The 20,970-nt window shown below is 38.1% G+C and overlaps 1 protein-coding gene across 3 annotated transcripts in view; it reads right to left on the bottom strand.

Moving 5' to 3' along the window:
- MSH3 (mutS homolog 3) overlaps positions 1-20,970 on the bottom strand; it is a 182,661-nt gene that overhangs the window by 31,738 nt on the left and 129,953 nt on the right. For all 3 annotated transcript variants that reach the window (XM_027545706.1, XM_027545705.1, XM_027545707.1), the window contains exon 20: positions 5,369-5,526. In XM_027545706.1, the coding sequence (XP_027401507.1) occupies positions 5,369-5,526 (158 nt within the window). The remainder of the gene's footprint in view (positions 1-5,368; positions 5,527-20,970) is intronic.

The raw sequence follows: 20,970 nt of genomic DNA on the forward strand, positions 1-20,970 counted from the left end.
CGATACTAACCCATCTACTTACATTTTCAATCCAGTTCAGTTCAGTCGCTCAGTCGTGTCAGACTTTGTGACCCATGGACCGCAGCATGCCAGGCATCCCTGTCCATCGCCAGCTCCCGGAGTTTACCCAAACTCATGTCCAGTGAGTCGGTGATACCATCTAGCCATCTCATCCTGTCATCCCCTTCTCCTCCCGCCTTCAGTCCTTCCCAGCATCAGGGTCTTTTCCAATGAGTCAGCTCTTCACATCAGGTGGCCAAAGTATTGGAGCTTCAGCTTCAGCATCAGTCCTTCCAATGAATATTCAGGACTGATCTCTTTTAGAATGAACTGGTTGGATGTCCTTACAGTCCAAGGGACTCTCAAGAGTCTTCTCCAACACCACAGTTCAAAAGCATCAATTCTTCAGTGCTCAGCTTTCTTTATAGTCCAACTCTCATATCCATACATGTCTACCAGAAAGACCATAGTTTTGACTAGATGGACCTTTGTTGGCAAAGTAATGTCTCTGCTTTTTAATACGCTGTCTAGGTTGATATTATCAAGAGATAAAAGAATCCTAGTGACCCATCCAGTACTGGCCAAAGTCTTGGGTTTTATTCTGTTTACGTCACGTTAATCCAGCACCCGTTTCATGGGTGCTGTCAAAAGACACAAAAATCCTGAGTCAGAGACAAAGGACTTATTACCCATGTTGGTTTGCATCAGCTGTTCCGTCCCGTAGGCAGAAGGCAAAGGGCTCACCATGGATGCTGCTACTGTGCATGCAGTGGGTCGTTAATCAGCAGAAACACTGAGCTTGAGGACTGACTACTTGTACAACAAACAGAAGCCAGCTTTCTCATTGAGGGGAGATGTCACTTCTTCTCTCAATATTGCTTACTGCAAGTCCACCCCTGACAAAAGCTTAGGTAGGGAGAAATCAGGTTTTCTTGGTATACTTAGCAGGTACATGCAGAGATGCTCAGGGCCGATGGCAGACTGCTTCTATCAATATAAGCATGACCTTGAGGTCCATGAAACAACAGCTACTTAAACGGAAAGCATAAGAGAATGTTCTATATGTATGTGTTTAAATCTTTATAATCTATTTATTTCTTTACTTCTTTAACTGATTCACAGTTAAAAGTTTGCTAATTAACTAGTGTTTTAAAGCTGTGCTCAATCATGCAGTATAAAAAACCAGTATCTCTCTATGTTTCAGACAGATCTAGAGATCCAAATAGATTCAGATTTGATTTGTTTGCCCTGATTTCATAGCTTGTGTTACAAACTTTTACCTAATGTTTGGTTGTCTCTCTTTTCATGACATTAGCTGCCATTTCTAATTATTGCCTAGATGTATAATGACATTAGGGATTGAAAAAAAAAAAGTGGGGGGGGGTACGGTTATATTCTAATTCCACTATTCCCTCTTTGCTAGCTGGAATACTGATATAAAGGGAAAATTTTTCTCATCATCTTTTTGGAAAGACATGGTAGCTGCTTGATTCTCCCCTTTATCTTTAAATTCTCATTCTCCAAAGTGACTAATGACTTCTTATTTTAAATATCATGAATTCATTCTAATACCCTCCAAGGTGACCAATGCATCTTTTTTTAGAATCATAAATTCATGGACATAAACATACCCCACTGGACATCCCTCTTAAACATGTTCAAGTCTACCATTCAAAAACAAAACAAGTCCCTTACTGGATTTCTCACCTCCTCTTCCCAGCCAATCTGCTCCAGTGTCGTCTACTAACTCTATTTCCTAACCTCTCACTTACTGTTGAACCTTCTATAACTGGAGGGTTAAAGTTATAACCTCCCACCACCCAGACATAATGGTTCTTGCAAAGGTCACTAGTCACATCCATTTTGCTAAAACCAAGGTGGACTTCTGAGGCTTCATCTCATTCAACTACTGTGGACCACTTCTTCCTTGAAGCACTCTTCCCCATGCCCCCACGATACTGTGATGTCCTGGTTTTCCCCTACCTCTCTGGCTACTCCTCCTCTGTTGGTTGTTCAAGCTTATTCTTCTTACTCAGCCATGACATGTTGGCAGTTCTAAGGCTCAATCTTGGAACACTGTCTTCTTCACTATACTCTCTGCCAACAGGATCCCATCCACACCCAGGATTTCACTCCCCACCTTACACAAAGATGTCTCACAACAAATCTATATTGTTACCTTTTCTCTCTCCCTCTGAACTCAAATTTTATATTCAACTGACTACATGACAGCTTTCTTAAGGTCTAAGAGTGTTTCTATCTACTGCATACAAACATAAAGTCAATACTCAGTCATCAAAAAGAATGAAATAAGGCCATCTGCAGCACCATGGATGGACCTAGAGATTATTATACTACGTGAAGTAAGCCAGGCAGAGGAAGACAACTACCAAGATGTCACCCAAATTAGGAGCTTGGAATTAACATACACACACTACTATATATAAAATAAATAACTAACAAGGACCTACTATATAGTACAAGGAACTCTACTCAATATTCAATAATAACCTGTATGGCTAAAGAATCTGAAAAAGAATGGATATGTGTGTATCTATAACTGAAGCACTTTGCTGTACACCTGAAACAAACAACACTGTAAATCAACTATACTCCAATAAAATTAAAAACAAAACTAAAGTCAGGATCCATGAAAAAAAAAAAAAAAATCATCCTCTTCCAGTAAATGCCACCATTCTCCAACCAGACGCACAAATTACTCTCATCTCTGAAAACACCACTTATTTATCTCAGCCTCATACCTATCTGTCATCAAGTCCTGTTGATTTATCTTCTAACTGCCTTTCAATTATGACTCCTTTCCACTTTAACACTACATCCCAGTTCAAACTACTGATACCTCTCACCAAGGCCACTGCAAGGGCCTACTGATAACACTGGTCTGATCAACTGTGTCCTTTCTCCACATATCTTCTGCACTGCAGCCAGTGTAGAGGTGATCGTGCCAAGCCTTTCAGTGGTTTCCCATGGCTTTTACACAAACTCCTAACATGGCCTACACTCTGTGTAACTTGCTTATTTTCTTCATCTTCATACCTTCATTGAAAAGCATGCTCCCCTAGAGAGCAACCACTCACTCTGTCGTCTACGTGTTGTTGTTGTTTTTAATGTGAAAGAACTTTGCACATGCTGCTTCCTTGGTCTGAAATGCTCTTTCTTCAATTTAACTCCTCCTTCACACATACATCACTTGCTAAAGGGAGCCTTCCCCTGACCTTCCTGACCAGATCAGATCCCAGTACCACAGGCAGTCGTAGCCTCTTGTACACAACCTTTGTAGATTTGTCATATCTGTAATTTTACATTTCTTTATATGACTTTTTGGTTTATGCTAATCTTCTCCATCAGGAAATTTCATGGGAACAGAAACTATGGTTGCTTTGTATTCCTAGTGCTTGTCATGTTAGATGTCAAGTTAGTATATGCTGGATGAATGAACAAATGAAAACGAATGGATAAATATCCAAGTTTGTTGAAATTAATATGTGTTGTCCTTTTCCAGAAGGCTTATGTTTGCTCTCACTGAATGTACTTTATATAAATATTTTATGTACACAGAACAGTGCCTATTCATTGATAAGAATGTTATTATATTAATATTATAAATATGTTATTATCATAAAGGTTAGTTGTTGTTATCACTGAATTCATTCCTTGTGATAGAAACTATTTTCAGGTTACTTCTGAATCTATTCTTGAACACCCTGTCCCTTACCTAACTCCATTATAAAACCAGACAAAATCACCAATTCATAATTTGTTTCCCTTATAATTATTGCCATGAGACACAGTTCTGGTTAGTGAAATATAAGTGAAAGCTTTCTGGGAAGCTTCCAAAAAGGTATGGACTTCCTGAAAACAGGAGAAGTCTTTGCATTCCTTTTCACTTTTTCCTCATGCGAATATCAACGTGATGTCTAGATTCACAGTAAGTATCTTGCAACTATCAGGAGAAGGCAAAAAAACTGCAGAGCCACTAAAGCACCAGAAGTGGCCACCTACTTCAGGCCTTTTTGTTCAATGAGAAAAGTAAAACCTATTTTCTTTTCTATTACTTGTGTATAAAAATACTCCTGATATTCTGCTAACTAGATTTTCTTCCAGACAAGTTACCTTACATGGACCAAGATATTTTTTCCTTTCTTTTTATTTTCCTTTCTTTACATCTTTTTTCTCCTAATAAAACTTCTCTGTCACTCTCCCTAATAATGTAACCAAAATAAAAATATCTATATAGGAAACAGAAAATTAATTATAATTTTAAAAACTAAAGAAAGATTTTTAAAATTTCTTTAAAGTGAAAGACAGTTGTGTCCAACTCTTTGTGACCCCAAGGACTATGCGGTCCATGGAATCCTCTAGGCCAGAATACTGGAGTGGGTAGCCTATCCCTTCTGCAGGGGATCTTCCCGACCCAGGAATTGAACCAAGGTCTCCTGCATTGCAGGCGGATTCTTTACCAACTGAGCTATCAGGGAGGCCTAGTTAATTTACAAATATATGGAAATCAAAATAACATCTGTTTGGTGATATGGCATAAAACAGAATTTAAGTTGCTTTGCTTTTGCTCATTCTTAGATATAAGACCAAATTTTAAAGTATTCTAATGTCTATTCAAATACATGAATATTAGCATGTGATATATTCTAATGTGTTCAAGGGTCAAATATTAAATAAGCAGGAAAATAAATCAGATACTCTACAGACATACTTTGACTATGTGCTATAGAGTATATTTACTTTTTTCTAAAAATTAAGTGTAGGAAGTATAAATAATGCTTTAAGAACTCATAAATCTGAATAAGTAGATTAAACTATGAATCTTAACCCATGAGACCAGGATATTTCACCTATATTCCAAATATGGCATACAATTTAGGTTTATATGTTGAGGGTAAGTCTTAGCCTCATGTTATGTCCTTAAAGCAAAAACGAATATGAATTAAATTATTTTGGGCCAGTGCCTTTTCCAGTCTGTTCTCAGTTCCCCATCTATAAAACAGGGAAGGTAGACCACCAATAAAACATGGATAGCAGACTTCTCTACAGAGCCTAGAAACCAAGTCTCCAAGCTCTCTACTTCTGATTGATCTTCTACACATGATTTCCTTTAAAGAAAGAGCTCAGTAACTAAAAATAACTTGGAAACTACTGGACAAAATGATCTCCTAGGTCTCTTCTGATATTAGTTTCATGATGAAGTGATTTCTTTAAACTCCTAAATTCTAAATAGCAAAATCCTATACAGCAAATCTGTTCAATTAAATATGTACGTAAGAAAATTCATGTGACATTGTGGTCTTGATTTATTGCCAGAAATATATCCAAATAGAATTCGTGTTTTTACCTTGTGAAAATGCCATCCACGATTCCAATTGTGGCTTCCTCTGCAGGTACATAGGAGCCAATCTGAGCCATGACAGTAATCAATGCAACTTGTTTTATATACGAGCTTTTTCCACCCATGTTTGGTCCGGTAATTATCATTACTCTCTCCGAGTCCCCCTAGAAAATTAAAAAGCAATTTCACTTATTGTACCAGAGGGGGTTCTATATAATATCTATAATTTATTCCATAAATGGGAATGTATTAGGCAAAGATTATGCTGTGGTATTTAAATGTCACCCATTAAGCATCACAAAGGGAAAGAAGCTCTCTGTTTTCAATTTGAACTGTGATATTACAGAACAGTGAATTCTCAGCAGTGCACAAGATTGTTTCGGAGTATAAAAAAGGAAATAACAAGAATCAACCTAGATGAGATAACCCCTATGGTTTTCTCTTTAAATAATCATTAATCTGCTTATGAGTGTCTTTTATATTACTTACATTTAAAATCTATCAATTTCCATATGTCCAAATCACAGGTATTATTTATCTAACTGCAGAAGGCCTAATCTGAATTGGTAGCACATGATATTTTTAGTTACAGATTTTAATATAGACAGTAAAGAGATTGATAATACCAAATTCTAGGTATCAATTTTATCAACATTTAATTACTTACTGGCATTTCACCAGAATAAGTGAAAAAGGCAGAAAAGCTGCAATGCTTGCTGTGATTTAATTTCTAGAAATTACCTGTATTAAACAATTCTAGTACTTGCCAAGTATATCCTAAGAAAAACCATCCAACTGCAGTCCTCTACAGAGGAGTCAGCCTTAGGCATCCACGTGCTTTATTATGTGAACACAACGCCCTTGGCTATACCTGCCTGGTCAAGAGTAGCCGATCCATAACTGACCAACAGCCTAAGAGAAGACATAAACGTCTTCTGAAACTAGGCTCATCAAATCATCTCTTGGGAGTTGAAATTGAGAACCATGGAGTGCGTGCGTGCATGCTCAGTCATTTCAGTCATGTCTGACTCTTTGAGCCCCCATGGACTATATATAGCCCACAAGGCTCCTCTGTTCATAGGATTTTCCAGGCAAGAATACTGGAGTGGGTTGCCATGCCCTCCTCTGGGGATCTTCCTGATGCACAGAGGGAACCCGTGTCTCCTGTGGCTTCTGCACTGCAGGCAGATTCTTTACCACTGAGCCACTGGAGAAGCCCCAAGAACCATGGAAAGGATCAATCTATTGATAACCAGAGGAGAGGTTGATAAGAAAGGCAGAATGAAGCTACACAACACTGGGGACCGTAAATGAGAAGTTATGAGGAACCAAAAGGTATGACAGGGGTGAAAAGAATAATTATCAATGATAAGGAAAGAAAAAAATAGAGAAGAGCCAAGAGGAGTTGAGATGCCTCATGCAAATAATGGGGGTATCAGATTAAAGCATTATAAAGCCTTATAATTGAGGGGATAAAAAGTAAACCTATTCCATCTCTAAGTTGTAAAAGTGAAAGTGTTAGTTTCTCAGTTGTGTCTGACTCTTTGCAACCCATGGACTATAGCCCCCCCAGGCTCCTCTGTCCATGGAATTCTCCAGGCAAGAATACTCTAGTGGGTTGCCAACCCTTTCTCCAGGAGCTCTAGCCAACCCAGGGTAGAGTCCCCATATTGCAGGCAGATTCTTTACTGTCTGAGCCACCAAGGAAGCCCTGAATGATACAACTTGTGAGCAAACATTTTTTAATTTTTCTACAGACATTAAAAAATAATAAACCTATTATAAACAAACATTTGGCATATGAAATGCTTTGAAAATTCAGATTAAATGAGCAGAGTTCTTTTAAAAAATTGATAAAAAATAATATAATAAATAGAAAATAATCCAGTATATATTAAAGATTTTAAATCTATAATTAAAAGTCCTTCAACAAGAAAAACTCAAACTGAGATAACTTTCCCACTAAGGACAGGGAAGCCTGGCGTGCTGCAGTCCATGGGGTCGGAAAGACTTGGACACGACTGAGCGACTGAAAAACAAAATAGAAAAAAATAGTATCAATCTTACAAAAACTATTCTAGAGAATAGAACAATAGAGAACTCTTCCCAAATCATTTCTGAAAGCCACCATGATCTTGACACCAAAACCTGACCAAGAGCATTACAAGAAAGAAAACTTACAAGTCAACTTTATCCACAAATACATACACAAGACTCCTCAATAAAATATTAGTAAGACAATCCAAAGATATATAAACCATTTAGAATTTTTGAGGAAAACAAGGTGGTTTAATATTCAAAAGGCAGTTAACAAAATAAATTAACATTATAAATAACAATAAAATAACATTAACAAAATAAATTAAACATCCATTCACTTTTAAAAATGCAGGAAAAGGAAATAAAAGGTATAAGGATTAAAAAGAGAATAATGAAACTGTCATTACTCCTATATGTCATTACTATGTTACCAGAAAATCTAAAGTGATCTATGAAAATTATTAGAATCTACAAATGAAATGAGCAAGCGCTTTAGGTACAAGTTCAGTATTCAAATGCCAACATTATTTCTACATTTTACCAACAAGTAACTGGAAATTTTTTAAATGATCTAATTTACCACAATATCAAAAGAAATCAAATATCTAGGAATAAACGTAATACAATGAACAAGACTTCTACAGAGAAAACTACAAAATATTATTGAAAGAAACTGAAAAAGGTAAACAGTGAAAACAAGGTTTCTTTTAAAATAAATTTATAAAAGCTTTTGAAGGCTTGATGCTTTTGAACTGTGATGTTAGAGAAGACACTTGAGAGTCCCTTGGACTGCGAGGAGATCAAACCAGTCAATTCTAAAGGAAATCAGCCCTGAATATTCACTGGAAGGACTGATGCTAAAGCTGAAGCTCCAACACTCTGGCCACCTGATGCAAAGAACCAACTCATTGGAAAAGACTGACGCTGGGAAAGCCTGAAGGTAAAAGGAGGGGAGGACGGCAGAGGATAAGATGGGTTAGACAGCATCACTGACTCAATGAACATGAACTTGAGCAAACTCCGGGAGACAGTAGAGGACAGGGGAGCCTGGCATGCTGCAGTCCATGGGGTCACAAAGAGATGGACGTGACTTAGCGACTAAACAACAACAACATTGATCAAAAGATGTCATTAAGAGAATACAAAATCACAGAATATATGATATACGTACTATATATTTCCCAAAGACTTGGATGCAGTGTACATAATGAACTCCCACAAACCAAAAGAAGGACAAACTTCAAGAAAAATGGTAGAGGAAAAAAATTTTAAATGACAACACAAAAACCCACAAATGATCAGTAAGATGACAGTATACTTTAAATCATTAAGAAAACACAAACCAAATCAGGGAGACAACATTACTTTACTTAATGGCTACAGTTAAAACCAAAACTGTCAGTATTAAGCTTTGGCAAAGATGTAGGACAACTAGAATTTTTATATACTGTTATTAGGGGAGTAAATTGAAAACTATTTTGGAAAACTGCTTGGTAGAGTCTACTAAAGCTGAAAGTAGACATATCTGAACAATTCTGCTCCTAGGTACATGTCCAACAGAAATGTACATGATGTACATTAAAAAAAAAAAACATGTAAAAGAATGTTCACAGCAATACTTTCATAATAGTACTAAATTGGAAGTAACTCAAATGTTTATCAATAGAACAGAAAAGTTATATATTTATACAATGAAATTCTCTATGACAATATAAATAAGCAATATGCAAAAAAAAGGATGAATCACATAAAACCAATGTTGAATCAAAGAAGCCAGATACAAAGAATACATATTGTATGTTTCTATTATATACAGCTCAAAAACGAGAACAAAAATAACCAAATTATTATTCGTTGGTAAAAGAAATTAGGAGAGTGGTTACCCTTTAGAGGGGAAGGAGTTAATGGGAGGCCCTCCCTCCCAAGTGGGGATTTTAGAATGTGTTCCTTCCCTTACTATTCTTCTGTTTCTTGACCTGGTTTTGGATACTTACATGGGTACACTTTGTGAAAATTCATTAAGCTGTACACTTAAGATTTGTACCTAATTCTGTATGTTTCAATTAAAGTTATCTTCAAAAGGAAATGAATACATTCTCACAAATTAACCTACATGCAGTACAACTGTAGAAGTTAATTCTGAAATTTATTTGATAGAGTTAAGTCAATTCAACTTTGAAGAATGAGCTGGGAGAGGAGACTTTGTAAAGCTATAGTAATTAAAAGTGCAGCATTACTTTAGGAACAGGTAAACAGAGAAGTAACAGCAAGCCTGGACACAAACCTATACTGGCCTGTGAGACATGTGAGAGTTAGGATCACAAACAAGCAGAAAAGACGCCACGCTCAATAAACAATGGTGGGATAACTGGGTACCCACATAATAAGAGTCAGACTGGAATCTCACAGCCTTTAAATCAATCCAGATGGATGAAAGAAAAAAATATGAAACGCAAGCAATCTTTTAGAGGAAAACATGGAAGAACAACTTAATGACATGAAGGTAGGGAACAACTTATTGACAAGATAGAATAAGCAATATAAAAATATAAATCATACAGGGGAAGACTAACATATTTGATTAAATTTTTAAAACCTCTGTTATTAAAAGCAGTCACCAAACACAAAATGAAAAGGCATATAACAAAGAAGTAGTGCTCCTACTTATTAGGACCATCAAAACAATGGAAAAATAGGCAAAGGACATCAGTATATTATATACACAAAGGCCAAAAAGTATTTATCAGAGAAAGGAAAATGAAATCAGCAGCATTTTCCAAGGGACCTACAAGCTATTCCTCATAGTCACATAAGGGGAAAAAAAAATTAATTGTGAATATTTCTGAAGGAATAATTTTTAAGGAATAACTTTTTACATTTATCATACTATCAAAAAGTTTAAAAGTTTGCTTAAATAGCATGTTGGAAAGAACATGGACAGCAATTTGGAAATGTTTACTGAAGCTAAACAGCCCATATACTGGTCTACATGACACAGTGATTCCCCTTTTAGAAATCTAGGAAGATACACAAGCACTCAAAAAGACATTTATAAAGCTGTTCAGAGTAATAAACACCCTCTTCCAACAACCCAAGAGAAGGCTCTATACATGGACATCACCAGATGGTCAACACCGAAATCAGATTGATTACATTCTTTGCAGCCAAAGATGGAGAAGCGCTATACAGTCAGCAAAAACAAGACCAGGAGCTGACTGTGGCTCAGACCATGAACTCCTTATTGCCAAATTCAGACTGAAATTGAAGAAAGTAGGGAAAACCACTAGACCATTCAGGTATGACCTAAATCAAATCCCTTATGATTATACAGTGGAAGTGAGAAATAGATTTAAGGGCCTAGATCTGATAGAGTGCCTGATGAACTATAGACTGAGGTTCGTGACATTGTACAGAAGACAGGGATCAAGACCATTCCCACGGAAAAGAAATGCAAAAAAGCAAAATGGCTGTCTGGGGAGGCTGTGAAAAGAAGAGAAGCGAAAAGCAAAGGAGAAAAGGAAAGATATAAGTATCTGAATGCAGAGTTCCAAAGAATAGCAAGAAGAGATAAGAAAGCCTTCTTCAGTGATCAATGCAAAGAAATAGAGGAAAACAATAGAATGGGAAAGACTAGAGATCTCTTCAAGAAAATCAGAGATACCAAAGGAACATTTCATGCAAAGATGGGCTCGATAAAGGACAGAAATGGTATGGACCTAACAGAAGCAGAAGATATTAAGAAGAGACGGCAAGAATACACAGAAGAACTGTACAAAAAACATCTTCATGACCCAGATAATCACGATGGTGTGATCACTGACCTAGAGCCAGACATCCTGGAATGTGAAGTCAAGTGGGCCTTAGAAAGCATCACTACGAACAAAGCTAGTGGAGGTGATAGAATTCCAGTTGAGCTACTCCAAATCCTGAAAGATGATGCTGTCAAAGTGCTGCACTCGATATGCCAGCAAATTTAGAAAACTCAGCAGTGGCCACACAGCTGGAAAAGGTCAGTTTTCATTCCAATCCCAAAGAAAGGCAATGCCAAAGAATGCTCAAACTACCACACAATTGCACTCATCTCACATGCTAGTAAAGTAATGCTCAAAATTCTCCAAGCCAGGCTTCAGCAATATGTGAACCGTGAACTTCCTGCTGTTCAAGCTGGTTTTAGAAAAGGCAGAGGAACCAGAGATCAAATTGCCAACATCCGCTGGATCATGGAAAAAGCAAGAGAGTTCCAGAAAAACATCTATTTCTGCTTTATTGACTATGCCAAAACCTTTGACTGTGTGGATCACAATAAACTGTGGAAAATTCTGAAAGAGATGGGAATACCAGACCACCTGATCTGCCTCTTGAGAAATTTGTATGCAGGTCAGGAAGCAACAGTTAGAACTGGACATGGAACAACAGACTGGTTCCAAATAGGAAAAGGAGTATGTCAAGGCTGTATATTGTCACCCTGTTTATTTTACTTATATGCAGAGTACATCATGAGAAACGCTGGACTGGAAGAAACACAAGCTGGAATCAAGATTGCCAGGAGAAATATCAACAAGATCAGATATGCAGATGACACCACCCTTATGGCAGAAAGTGAAGAGGAACTAAAAAGCCTCTTGATGAAAGTAAAAGAGGAGAGTGAAAAAGTTGACTTAAAGCTCAACATTCAGAAAATGAAGATCATGGCATCCAGTCCCATCACTTCATGGGAAAGAGATGGGGAAACAGTGGAAACAGTGTCAGACTTTATTTTGGGGGGCTCCAAAATCACTGCAGATGGTGACTGCAGCCATGAAATTAAAAGATGCTTACTCCTTGGAAGGAAAGTTATGACCAACCTAGATAGCATATTGAAAAGCAGAGACATTACTTTGCCAACAAAGGTTTGTCTAGTCAAGGCTATGGTTTTTCCAGTGGTCATGTATGGATGTGAGAGTTGGACTGTGAAGAAGGCTGAGCACCGAAGAATTGATGCTTTGGAACTGTGGTGTTGGAGAAGACTCTTGAGAGTCCCTGGACTGCAAGGAGATCCAACCAGTCCATTCTGAAGGAGATCAGCCCTGGGATTTCTCTGGAAGGATTTATGCTAAAGCTGAAACTCCAATACTTTGGCCACCTCATGCCAAGTGTTGACTCATTGGAAAAGACTCTGATGCTGGGAGGGATTGGGGGTAAGAGGAGAAGGGGACAACAGAGGATGAGATGGCTGGATGGCATCACCAACTTGATGCACATGAGTTTGGGTGAACTCTGGGAGTTGGTGATGGACAGGGAGGCCTGGCGTGCTGCGATTCATGGGGTCGCAAGGATTTGGACACGACTGAGCGACTGATCTGATCTGATCTGATCAGAGTAATACTGTTTGTATTCATAATAGACAAAAAAATGGAAAAAGTCTAATTGTCTATCATTAGGAAAATGAATTGATCTACTTTGTATAATAATTAAAACAATTATTTACAATGCATAATACAATAAGAAACTTTCACTGGGGTATATGTATGTACAGTTTAAGTATATCCAAAAATAATTATGTCATATTAAGATACATCTATATCAAATAAAAGAATAAAAACCATAGCATACGGATAATAAATAACACCAGGATAATAGTGAGGACAGGAGGTGAAGAGGGAGGAAAAGAGATGGCAGTTAATTACATATGACCTTAGCTATATGTGTAAACTTTTTACTCATTTCAATAAAAAACCTAAATTTTTACAAAATGTCAGTCTTCATGATATTTAAGTGAAGGGTAAATGAGAATCTATTATATAGGTTTCTGTACCTTTTCCTTTGAAATATCAGGTAGTTAAAAGTTAATTAAGTGAATTACCTTAAGATTTAATTATTTATTCATGGATAATCATGAACAAAGAGAAGGCAACGGCACCCCACTCCAGTACTCTTGCCTGGAAAATCCCACGGACGGAGGAGCCTGGTGGGCTGCAGTCCATGGGGTCTCTAAGAGTCAGACACGACTGAGCGACTTCGCTTTCACTTTTCACTTTCATGCATTGGAGAAGGAAATGGCAACCCACTCCAGTGTTCTTGCCTGGAGAATCCCAGGGACGGGGGAGCCTGATGGGCTGCCCTCTACGGGGTCGCACAGAGTCGGACACGACTGAAGCGACTTAGCAGCAGCAGCAGCAGCAGCAGCTTCCTTTTAGTGCTTTGGCAACTGCTCCACCCACTTACGGAGAAGCCAATGGCACCCTACTCCAGTCCTCTTGCCTGGAAAATCCTATGGACAGAGGAGCCTGGTAGGCTGCAGTCCATGGGGTCGCTAAGAGTCGGACATGATTGAGTGACTTCACTTTCACTTTTTACTTTCATGCATTGGAGAAGGAAATGGCAACCCACCCCAGTGTTCTTGCCTGGAGAATCCCAGGACAGGGGAGCCTGGTAGGAGGCCGTCTATGGGGTCACACAGAGTCAGACACGACTGAAGCAACTTAGCAGCAGCAGCAGCAATCATGAATAATCAAGTAACTCTTTACAAAGACACTACTATAACTTACGAAAAATCCACTTAAGTTTCAAACATTTTGTTATTTGGACTTCTTAGTGTATTACACAAAAAACAAGTACTACAGAAAAGCACAAAATGGAAAATGAAAGAATACAGCACAAAGCAGATAGCCCACAGAAGGGTTACTCCTGCCACGCTAAGGCCCCCCATGAAGGCATGGTTTATGGAGCTACCTGAAGCAGAACTACCCAACTCAATGAGCACCAGAGGGTGGCCAAGGAAATGTGGGAGTCGAATTTTTGTTTAAATCAGTAATTTAGGGAAGCTATGAGATAAAGGAAAATGAACACCTTTTATCTTGTAGATACCTTACTCTTTTCAATATCTTAAAAAATAAGTAATTATATTTATTCTTCAATTCTGTTTTTCCTTCCAAACAGAATCAATAATTTCACAGAGTACCTTAAAAAATCTTAATTTAATAACCAAATACTTTAGTAAATAAGATATGCAGTGATAAAGCAAAATAAAATAGAAAATAACGTTTGTAATTAGAAGACAGTATTGGTTTCTGGCTTTCATTCAGTTCAGTTCAGTTGCTCAGTCATGTCCGACTCTTTGCGATCCCATGGACTGCAGCACGCCAGGCGTCCCTATCCATCTCAAACTCCCAGAGCTCGCTCAAACTCATGTCCATCGAGTTGGTGATGCCATCCAACCATCTCATCCTCTGTCGTCCCCTTGCCCTCCCGCCTTCAATCTTTCCCAACATCAGAGTCTTTTCTAATGAGTTAGGTTCTTCGCATCAGGTGGCCAAAGTATTGGAGCTTCAGCATCAGCATCAGTCCTTCCAGTGAATATTCAGGACTGATTTCCGTTAAGATGGACTGGTTTGACTCCTCGAAGTCCAAGGGACTCTCAAGAGTCTTCTCCAACACCACAGTTCAAAAGCATCAATTCTTCAGTGCTCAGCTTTCCTTATTGTCCAACTCTCACATCCATACATGACTACTGGAAAAACCACAGCTTTGACTATATGGACCTTTGTCAGTAAAGTAATGTCTCTGCTTTTTAATATGCTGTCTAGGTTTGTCAGTATGAAGAGACTTTCATTAACAAGTTACAATCTCATCTTCTCATCTGTAAGAATGAGTAATAAAAATCCTGGCCTTACACAAATTTTGTGAAATTTAACTAAATAAGAAAAAAATAATGTGAAAGTCCTTCAAAATTATAAACACTGTAACAATTTTTGTAAATCACTGTTTCTTAAAACTAAGCCACATGAAGAAAAAAATTGCAACACACTCTAGAGTATCTGAAACAGAAAAAATGAACAAAAGGAAATTAAAGTTATTTTGCCTTAGACTTAATGTAAAAGTCAAATGTGAAACTTACTGGAAGAGTTTGATAAGTAAAATAAGCATGTGTATGCATGGGGTTGCAAAGAGTCGGACATGACTGAGAGAGTGAACTGAACTGATGGCACTTACACAAATAGAAATGTTACTTTCTTTTGGATTCAAATTGCATGTAAGTTAGTGAAAAATGGATAAGCGAATCTGGTACTTCCTATTATTTTCAAGAGGAATGACATTTTTCTTCTACACTTAACTACACAGAAACTGCTGTTATTTAGAACCACATCATCATGTACATGTTCCTTGAATACATCTCTCCTTCAATACAGGATAGCAAAGCTTTTAATTTTTTTATTTCAGAGCCAACTGATACACAGAAATCAATTCTTTGTACTTAGCTTCTCCAAGCCTTTCTTTCCTCACCTGTAACATGGGAAGAAAGGCCTGGAGAAGCTAAGGATCTTGGCCAGTAACACAGAGCGACTACAGTAGCTAACATCCTGACAAATGTCTCAAAGGGAACTTCCACTCAGTGACAAGAAATAACAGTCACTGCTAAAACGGAGGAGTGCTCCCCTAGCTCTGGGCCAGCATCCTTGGACAGTAATGATCAATCAGTATCCATGGAGTCATGAGATGCAAAGAAGGAAAAAAAAAAGTTGTCTAATGTTAATTTCCAAGACTTGAATATCAGCTAATTTTCTGCAAAAACTGTCTTCTTCCTTGACAGGTACAGATATTCACATCCATCCTTTAAAAAGAATCATGGTAGAACTATTTATATAATAGTTGCAGATTGATGAAAAGTTTGACAGTTTCAAAGTGTTTTATTCCCTGAAAACATCAATCAATGGCACATTATAGTAAGAGGACTTCCCTGGTGGTCCAGTGGTAAAGAATCCACCTGCCAACGCAAGGAAAATGGGTTCGATCCCTGGTCCAGAAGATCTCACATGCTGTGGAGCAACTCAGCCTGTGTGCCACAACTACCAAGCCCAAGCCCGAGAGCCCGGTCACTCTGCAACAAGAGAAGCATCACAATAAGGACACGCACTACAGCAAAGAGAAGCCCCAACTTGCCACAACTACAGAAAGCCCGTGCACAGCAACAAAGCCCCAGCACAACCAATAATAACTATAATAAATAATTTTTTTTAAATAGCATGTTACAGTAAGAGACTCCTCAGTGAAAGCTCTGTCCAGGCAAGCTCTCAGCCAAATTCTTATACTTTTAACTCCAGGTACATTTCAAACAGAAAGGGGGACAATGAGGCTGGAGAGTACAAGCTGCATGCGAAGATACCAAGATAAAAGTCCAACTCTTTCTGACATCTACATGCTTTCCAATTTACATCCTACTGAGAGCTAGTGGTTACTCACCCAACCCCTGCACTTTATGGATGACGAAATCAAGACCCAGTGAGGACGGTGGCCTATCTGGAGATGACAGCACACTGACAGCAGAGCAGGATTTGAATTGACCTCTCCCATCATGGTTAGGCACTTTCCCACTACACCCATGCACCAAAAAGTGGTATATGATGAGAATTTTTTTTTTTTTTTTAAGGAACAGAGAAAGTGCTAGAATAGAAAGAAATTATTTCTGGCCAGATGGGGAAGGCTTTAAGGAGGCAGTAGCATTTTGGGGGCCTTGAAGGCTGAGTAGTGCAAACAATGACGATGAGTGAGGCAGGAAAAGAAACAGGAACATTCTGTATCACAGAACAGTTTAAAAAGCGATTATCCTTGACACTCAAACTGTGAAGAGTTTTATGTTATCAATCTATAACAAAGGAGGCAAGAGTACACAATGATGATAGTCTCTTCAATAAGTGGTGCTGGAAAAACCGGATAGTTACATGTAAAAGAACTAAATTAGAACATTCTCTAATACAACAACACAAAAATGAACTCAAAAAGACCTAAATGTAAGACTGGATACTATAAAACTTTTAGAGGAGAACATAGGCAGAACACTTCCTGACATAAATTGCAGCAAGACCTTTTCTGATCCACCTCCTAGAGTAACGAAAATAAAAACAAAAATAAACAAATGGGGCCTAATGAAATTTAAAGGCTTTTGCACAGCAAAGGAAACCATCAACGAAACAAAAAGAAAACCCACAGAATGGGAGAAAATGTTTGCAAACAAAGTGACTGATAAGGGTTAATTTCCAAAATATACAAGCAGTTCATACAATTCAATAACAAAAACAAACAACACAATCAAAAAATGGACAGAAGACCTAAATAGACATTTCTCCAAAGAAGATATACAGATAGCCAACGGACACATGAAAAGATGGTCAAAACTGTGGATTATTAGAGAAATACGAATCGAAACTATGAGGTACCACCTCACACCAGTCAGAATGGCCACCATAAAAAAGTCTACAGAAAGCAAATGCTGGAGAGATTGTGGAGAAAAGGGAATCCTCCTACACTGTTGGTGGGAATGTGAACTGATACAGTCACTATGGAGAATAGTATGGAGGTTCCTTAAAAAACTAAAAATAGAACTACCATATGATCCAGCAATCCCAATCATGGCCAAATATCTAGAGAAAACCGTAATTACAAAAGATACAGGCACACCAATGTTCACTGCAGAACTATTTACGATAGCCAAGACGTGAAAGTCCATCAATGGAGGAATGGATAAAGAAGATGCAGTATATATATACAATGAAATATTACTCCACCAAAAAAAAGAACAAAATAATGCCATTTGTAGCAATGTGAATGAACTTAGAGATTGTCATACTGAGTGACATAAGTCAGACAAAGACAATATCATATGATATCATTTTTATGTGGAATCTAAAGAAATAGTACAAATGAACCTATTTACAGAAGTTGAGTCACAGATGTAGAAAACAAACTTGTGGGGGGAAGAGCAGGATAAATTGGAAGATCAGGACTGACATATACACACTTATATATAGAATAGATAACCTATTAAGAACCTAATGCATAGCACAGGGAACTCTATTCAATACTCCGAAATGACCTGTATGGGAATAGAATCTAAAAAATTGTGGATACATACGTATCTTTGACTGACTAACTTTGCTGAAGAGCAGAAACTAATACAACACTGTAAATCAACTATACTCCAATAAAAAAAAATTTTTTTAAAGAGTAAGAAAAAACATTGATTATTTTTTTAAAAAAGCAGTTATACAAAATGTCCTTCTTTAACTCACTGTTTCAGAATCAGGAAGAAAGGAGACAGAAGACAGAAGTAACAGAAAACAACACTGAAATGCCATTAATGTTTCCTTCCAATCGTTAACAATATATCTGATGATTGAAAACCACATTTATAGTGATTCTCACTGAAAATAAACTAGAGCCTGGCAGAAAAGACTTCGTACAACCAAAGCTGTAAGAAAGATCCATAAAGAGAATCTTCAAAAATGATACAAATGAACTTATTATAAAACAGAATAGACCCACAGGCACAGAAAACAAATTTATGGTTACCAAAGGGGAAGAGGTAGCGGGGATTAATAACTGTAGACAGTCAAACACACAGATATACATATATATCTATATACAGAGATAGATATAAAAAAAACTATATCACTTTGCTGTACATGTGAAACATTGAAAATCAACTATGCTGCTGCTGCTACTGCTGCTAAGTCACTTCAGTCGTGTCCAACTCTGTGCAACCCCATGGATTGCAGCCCACCAGGCTCTGCCGTCCCTGGGATTCTCCAGGCAAGAACACTGGAGTGGGTTGCCATTTCCTTCTCCAATGCATGAAAGTGAAAAGTCAAAGTGAAGTCGCTCAGTCATGTCCGACTCTTAGCGACCCCATGGACTGCAGCCTACCAGGCTCCTCCATCCATAGGATTTGCCAGGCAAGAGTACTGGAGTGGGGTGCCATTGTCTTCTCTGAAAATCAACTATACTTCAATAAAAAATAAAAAGAAATACAAAGATCACAAAGAATCAGGTAGGAAAAGAAGAAAACTCATCAGGTCAGGATATAGGCCCCTGGGAAAAGACACAGAAGAGAAAAGGGATCCTTCCTGGGGAGTGATCAGATCAAGACACATACCGGGTGTCCCAATCCTGGAGTACATACAACACCAGGAAGACAAGTCCTCTGAGCTGCTTAGAAAGCCAGTGGTACAAACAGGAAGGCCTAAAGAAACCTAGCAACATAAATAAACCCCATGCATGCACACTAAGTCACTTCAGTTGCGTCCAACTCTGTGCGACCCCATGGACAGCAGCCCACCAGGCTCCTCTGTCCACAGGATTCTCCAGGTAAGAATACTGGAGTGGGCTGCCATTTCCTTCTCCATATAAGCCCCAAGGTAACCACAAATCAAAATTCTACAATAAATAAACAAAAATTAGAGACAAAGGAACACAAGCATTAACACTAAACAAGAATCATCAAACCAAAGGTATGTAAAATAATAAAAGAACAGACAAACTACAAAAACAATCAGAAAGCAATTAACAAAATGGCAATAACAATAAGTGAATGTGCATGCCTGCTCAGTCGCATCAGTAATGTCTGACTCTCTGTGACTCTATGGACTATAGCCCGCCAGGCTCCTGTGTCCAGGGGATTCTCCAGGCAAGAATATCAGAGTGAGCTGTCATACCCTCCTCCAGGGATCAAACTTGAGTCTTCTGTGTCTGCTGCATTGCAGGTGGATTCTTTACCCACTGAGCCACCTGGGAAGCCGTAGTAAGTATATACCTACCAATAATCGCTTTAAATCAAAATGAACCAAATGCTCCAGCCAAAACACATAGTGTGGCTAAGGAAATTTTTAAAGTAAGGACTCATCTATTTGCTGCCTATAGAATACTTGCTTCAGAGTTAGAGACACACATATTGAACGTGAGGGTGAGAAAGAGATATTTCATGCAAATGAAAACAAGAGAGTGGAGGTAGCAATATTTATATCAGACTACAGAATGATCTCTGTTCGTTTCCAAGGCAAACCATTCAATATCACAGTAATCCAAGTCTATGCCCCAACCAGTAATGCTGAAGAAGCTGAAGTTCAACGGTTCTATGAAGACCTACAAGACCTTTTAGAACTAACACCCAAAAAAGATGTCCTTTTCATTATAGAGGAGTGGAATGCAAAAGTAGGAAGTCAAGAAACACCTGGAGTAACAGGCAAATTTGGCCTTGGAATACGGAATGAAGCAGGGCAAAGCCTAATAGAGTTTTGCCAAGAGAACACACTGGTCATAGCAAACACCCTCTTCCAACAACACAAGAGAAGATTCTACACATGGACATCACCAGATGGTCAACACCGAAATCAGACTGATTATATTCTGTGCAGCCAAAGATGGAGAAGCTCTATACAGTCAGCAAAAACAAGACCGGGAGCTGACTGTGGCTCAGATCATGAGCTCCTTATTGCCAAATTCAGACTGACATTAAAGAAAGTAGGGAAAACCACTAGACCATTCAGGTATGACCTAAATCAAATCCATTATGATTATACAGTGGAAGTGAGAAAAAGATTTAAGGGACTAGATCTGATAGAGTGCCTGATGAACTATAGACTGAGGTTCGTGACATTGTATAGGAGACAGGGATCAAGACCATCCCCATGGAAAAGAAATGCAAAAAAGCAAAATGGCTGTCTGGGGAGGCCTTACAAATAGCTGTGAAAAGAAGAGAAGAAAAAAGCAAAGGAGAAAAGCAAAGATATAAGCATCTGAATGCAGAGTTCCAAAGA

Source organism: Bos indicus x Bos taurus, chromosome 7 (genome assembly GCF_003369695.1).
Source record: "Bos indicus x Bos taurus breed Angus x Brahman F1 hybrid chromosome 7, Bos_hybrid_MaternalHap_v2.0, whole genome shotgun sequence".
Classification (NCBI taxonomy): domain Eukaryota; kingdom Metazoa; phylum Chordata; class Mammalia; order Artiodactyla; family Bovidae; genus Bos; species Bos indicus x Bos taurus.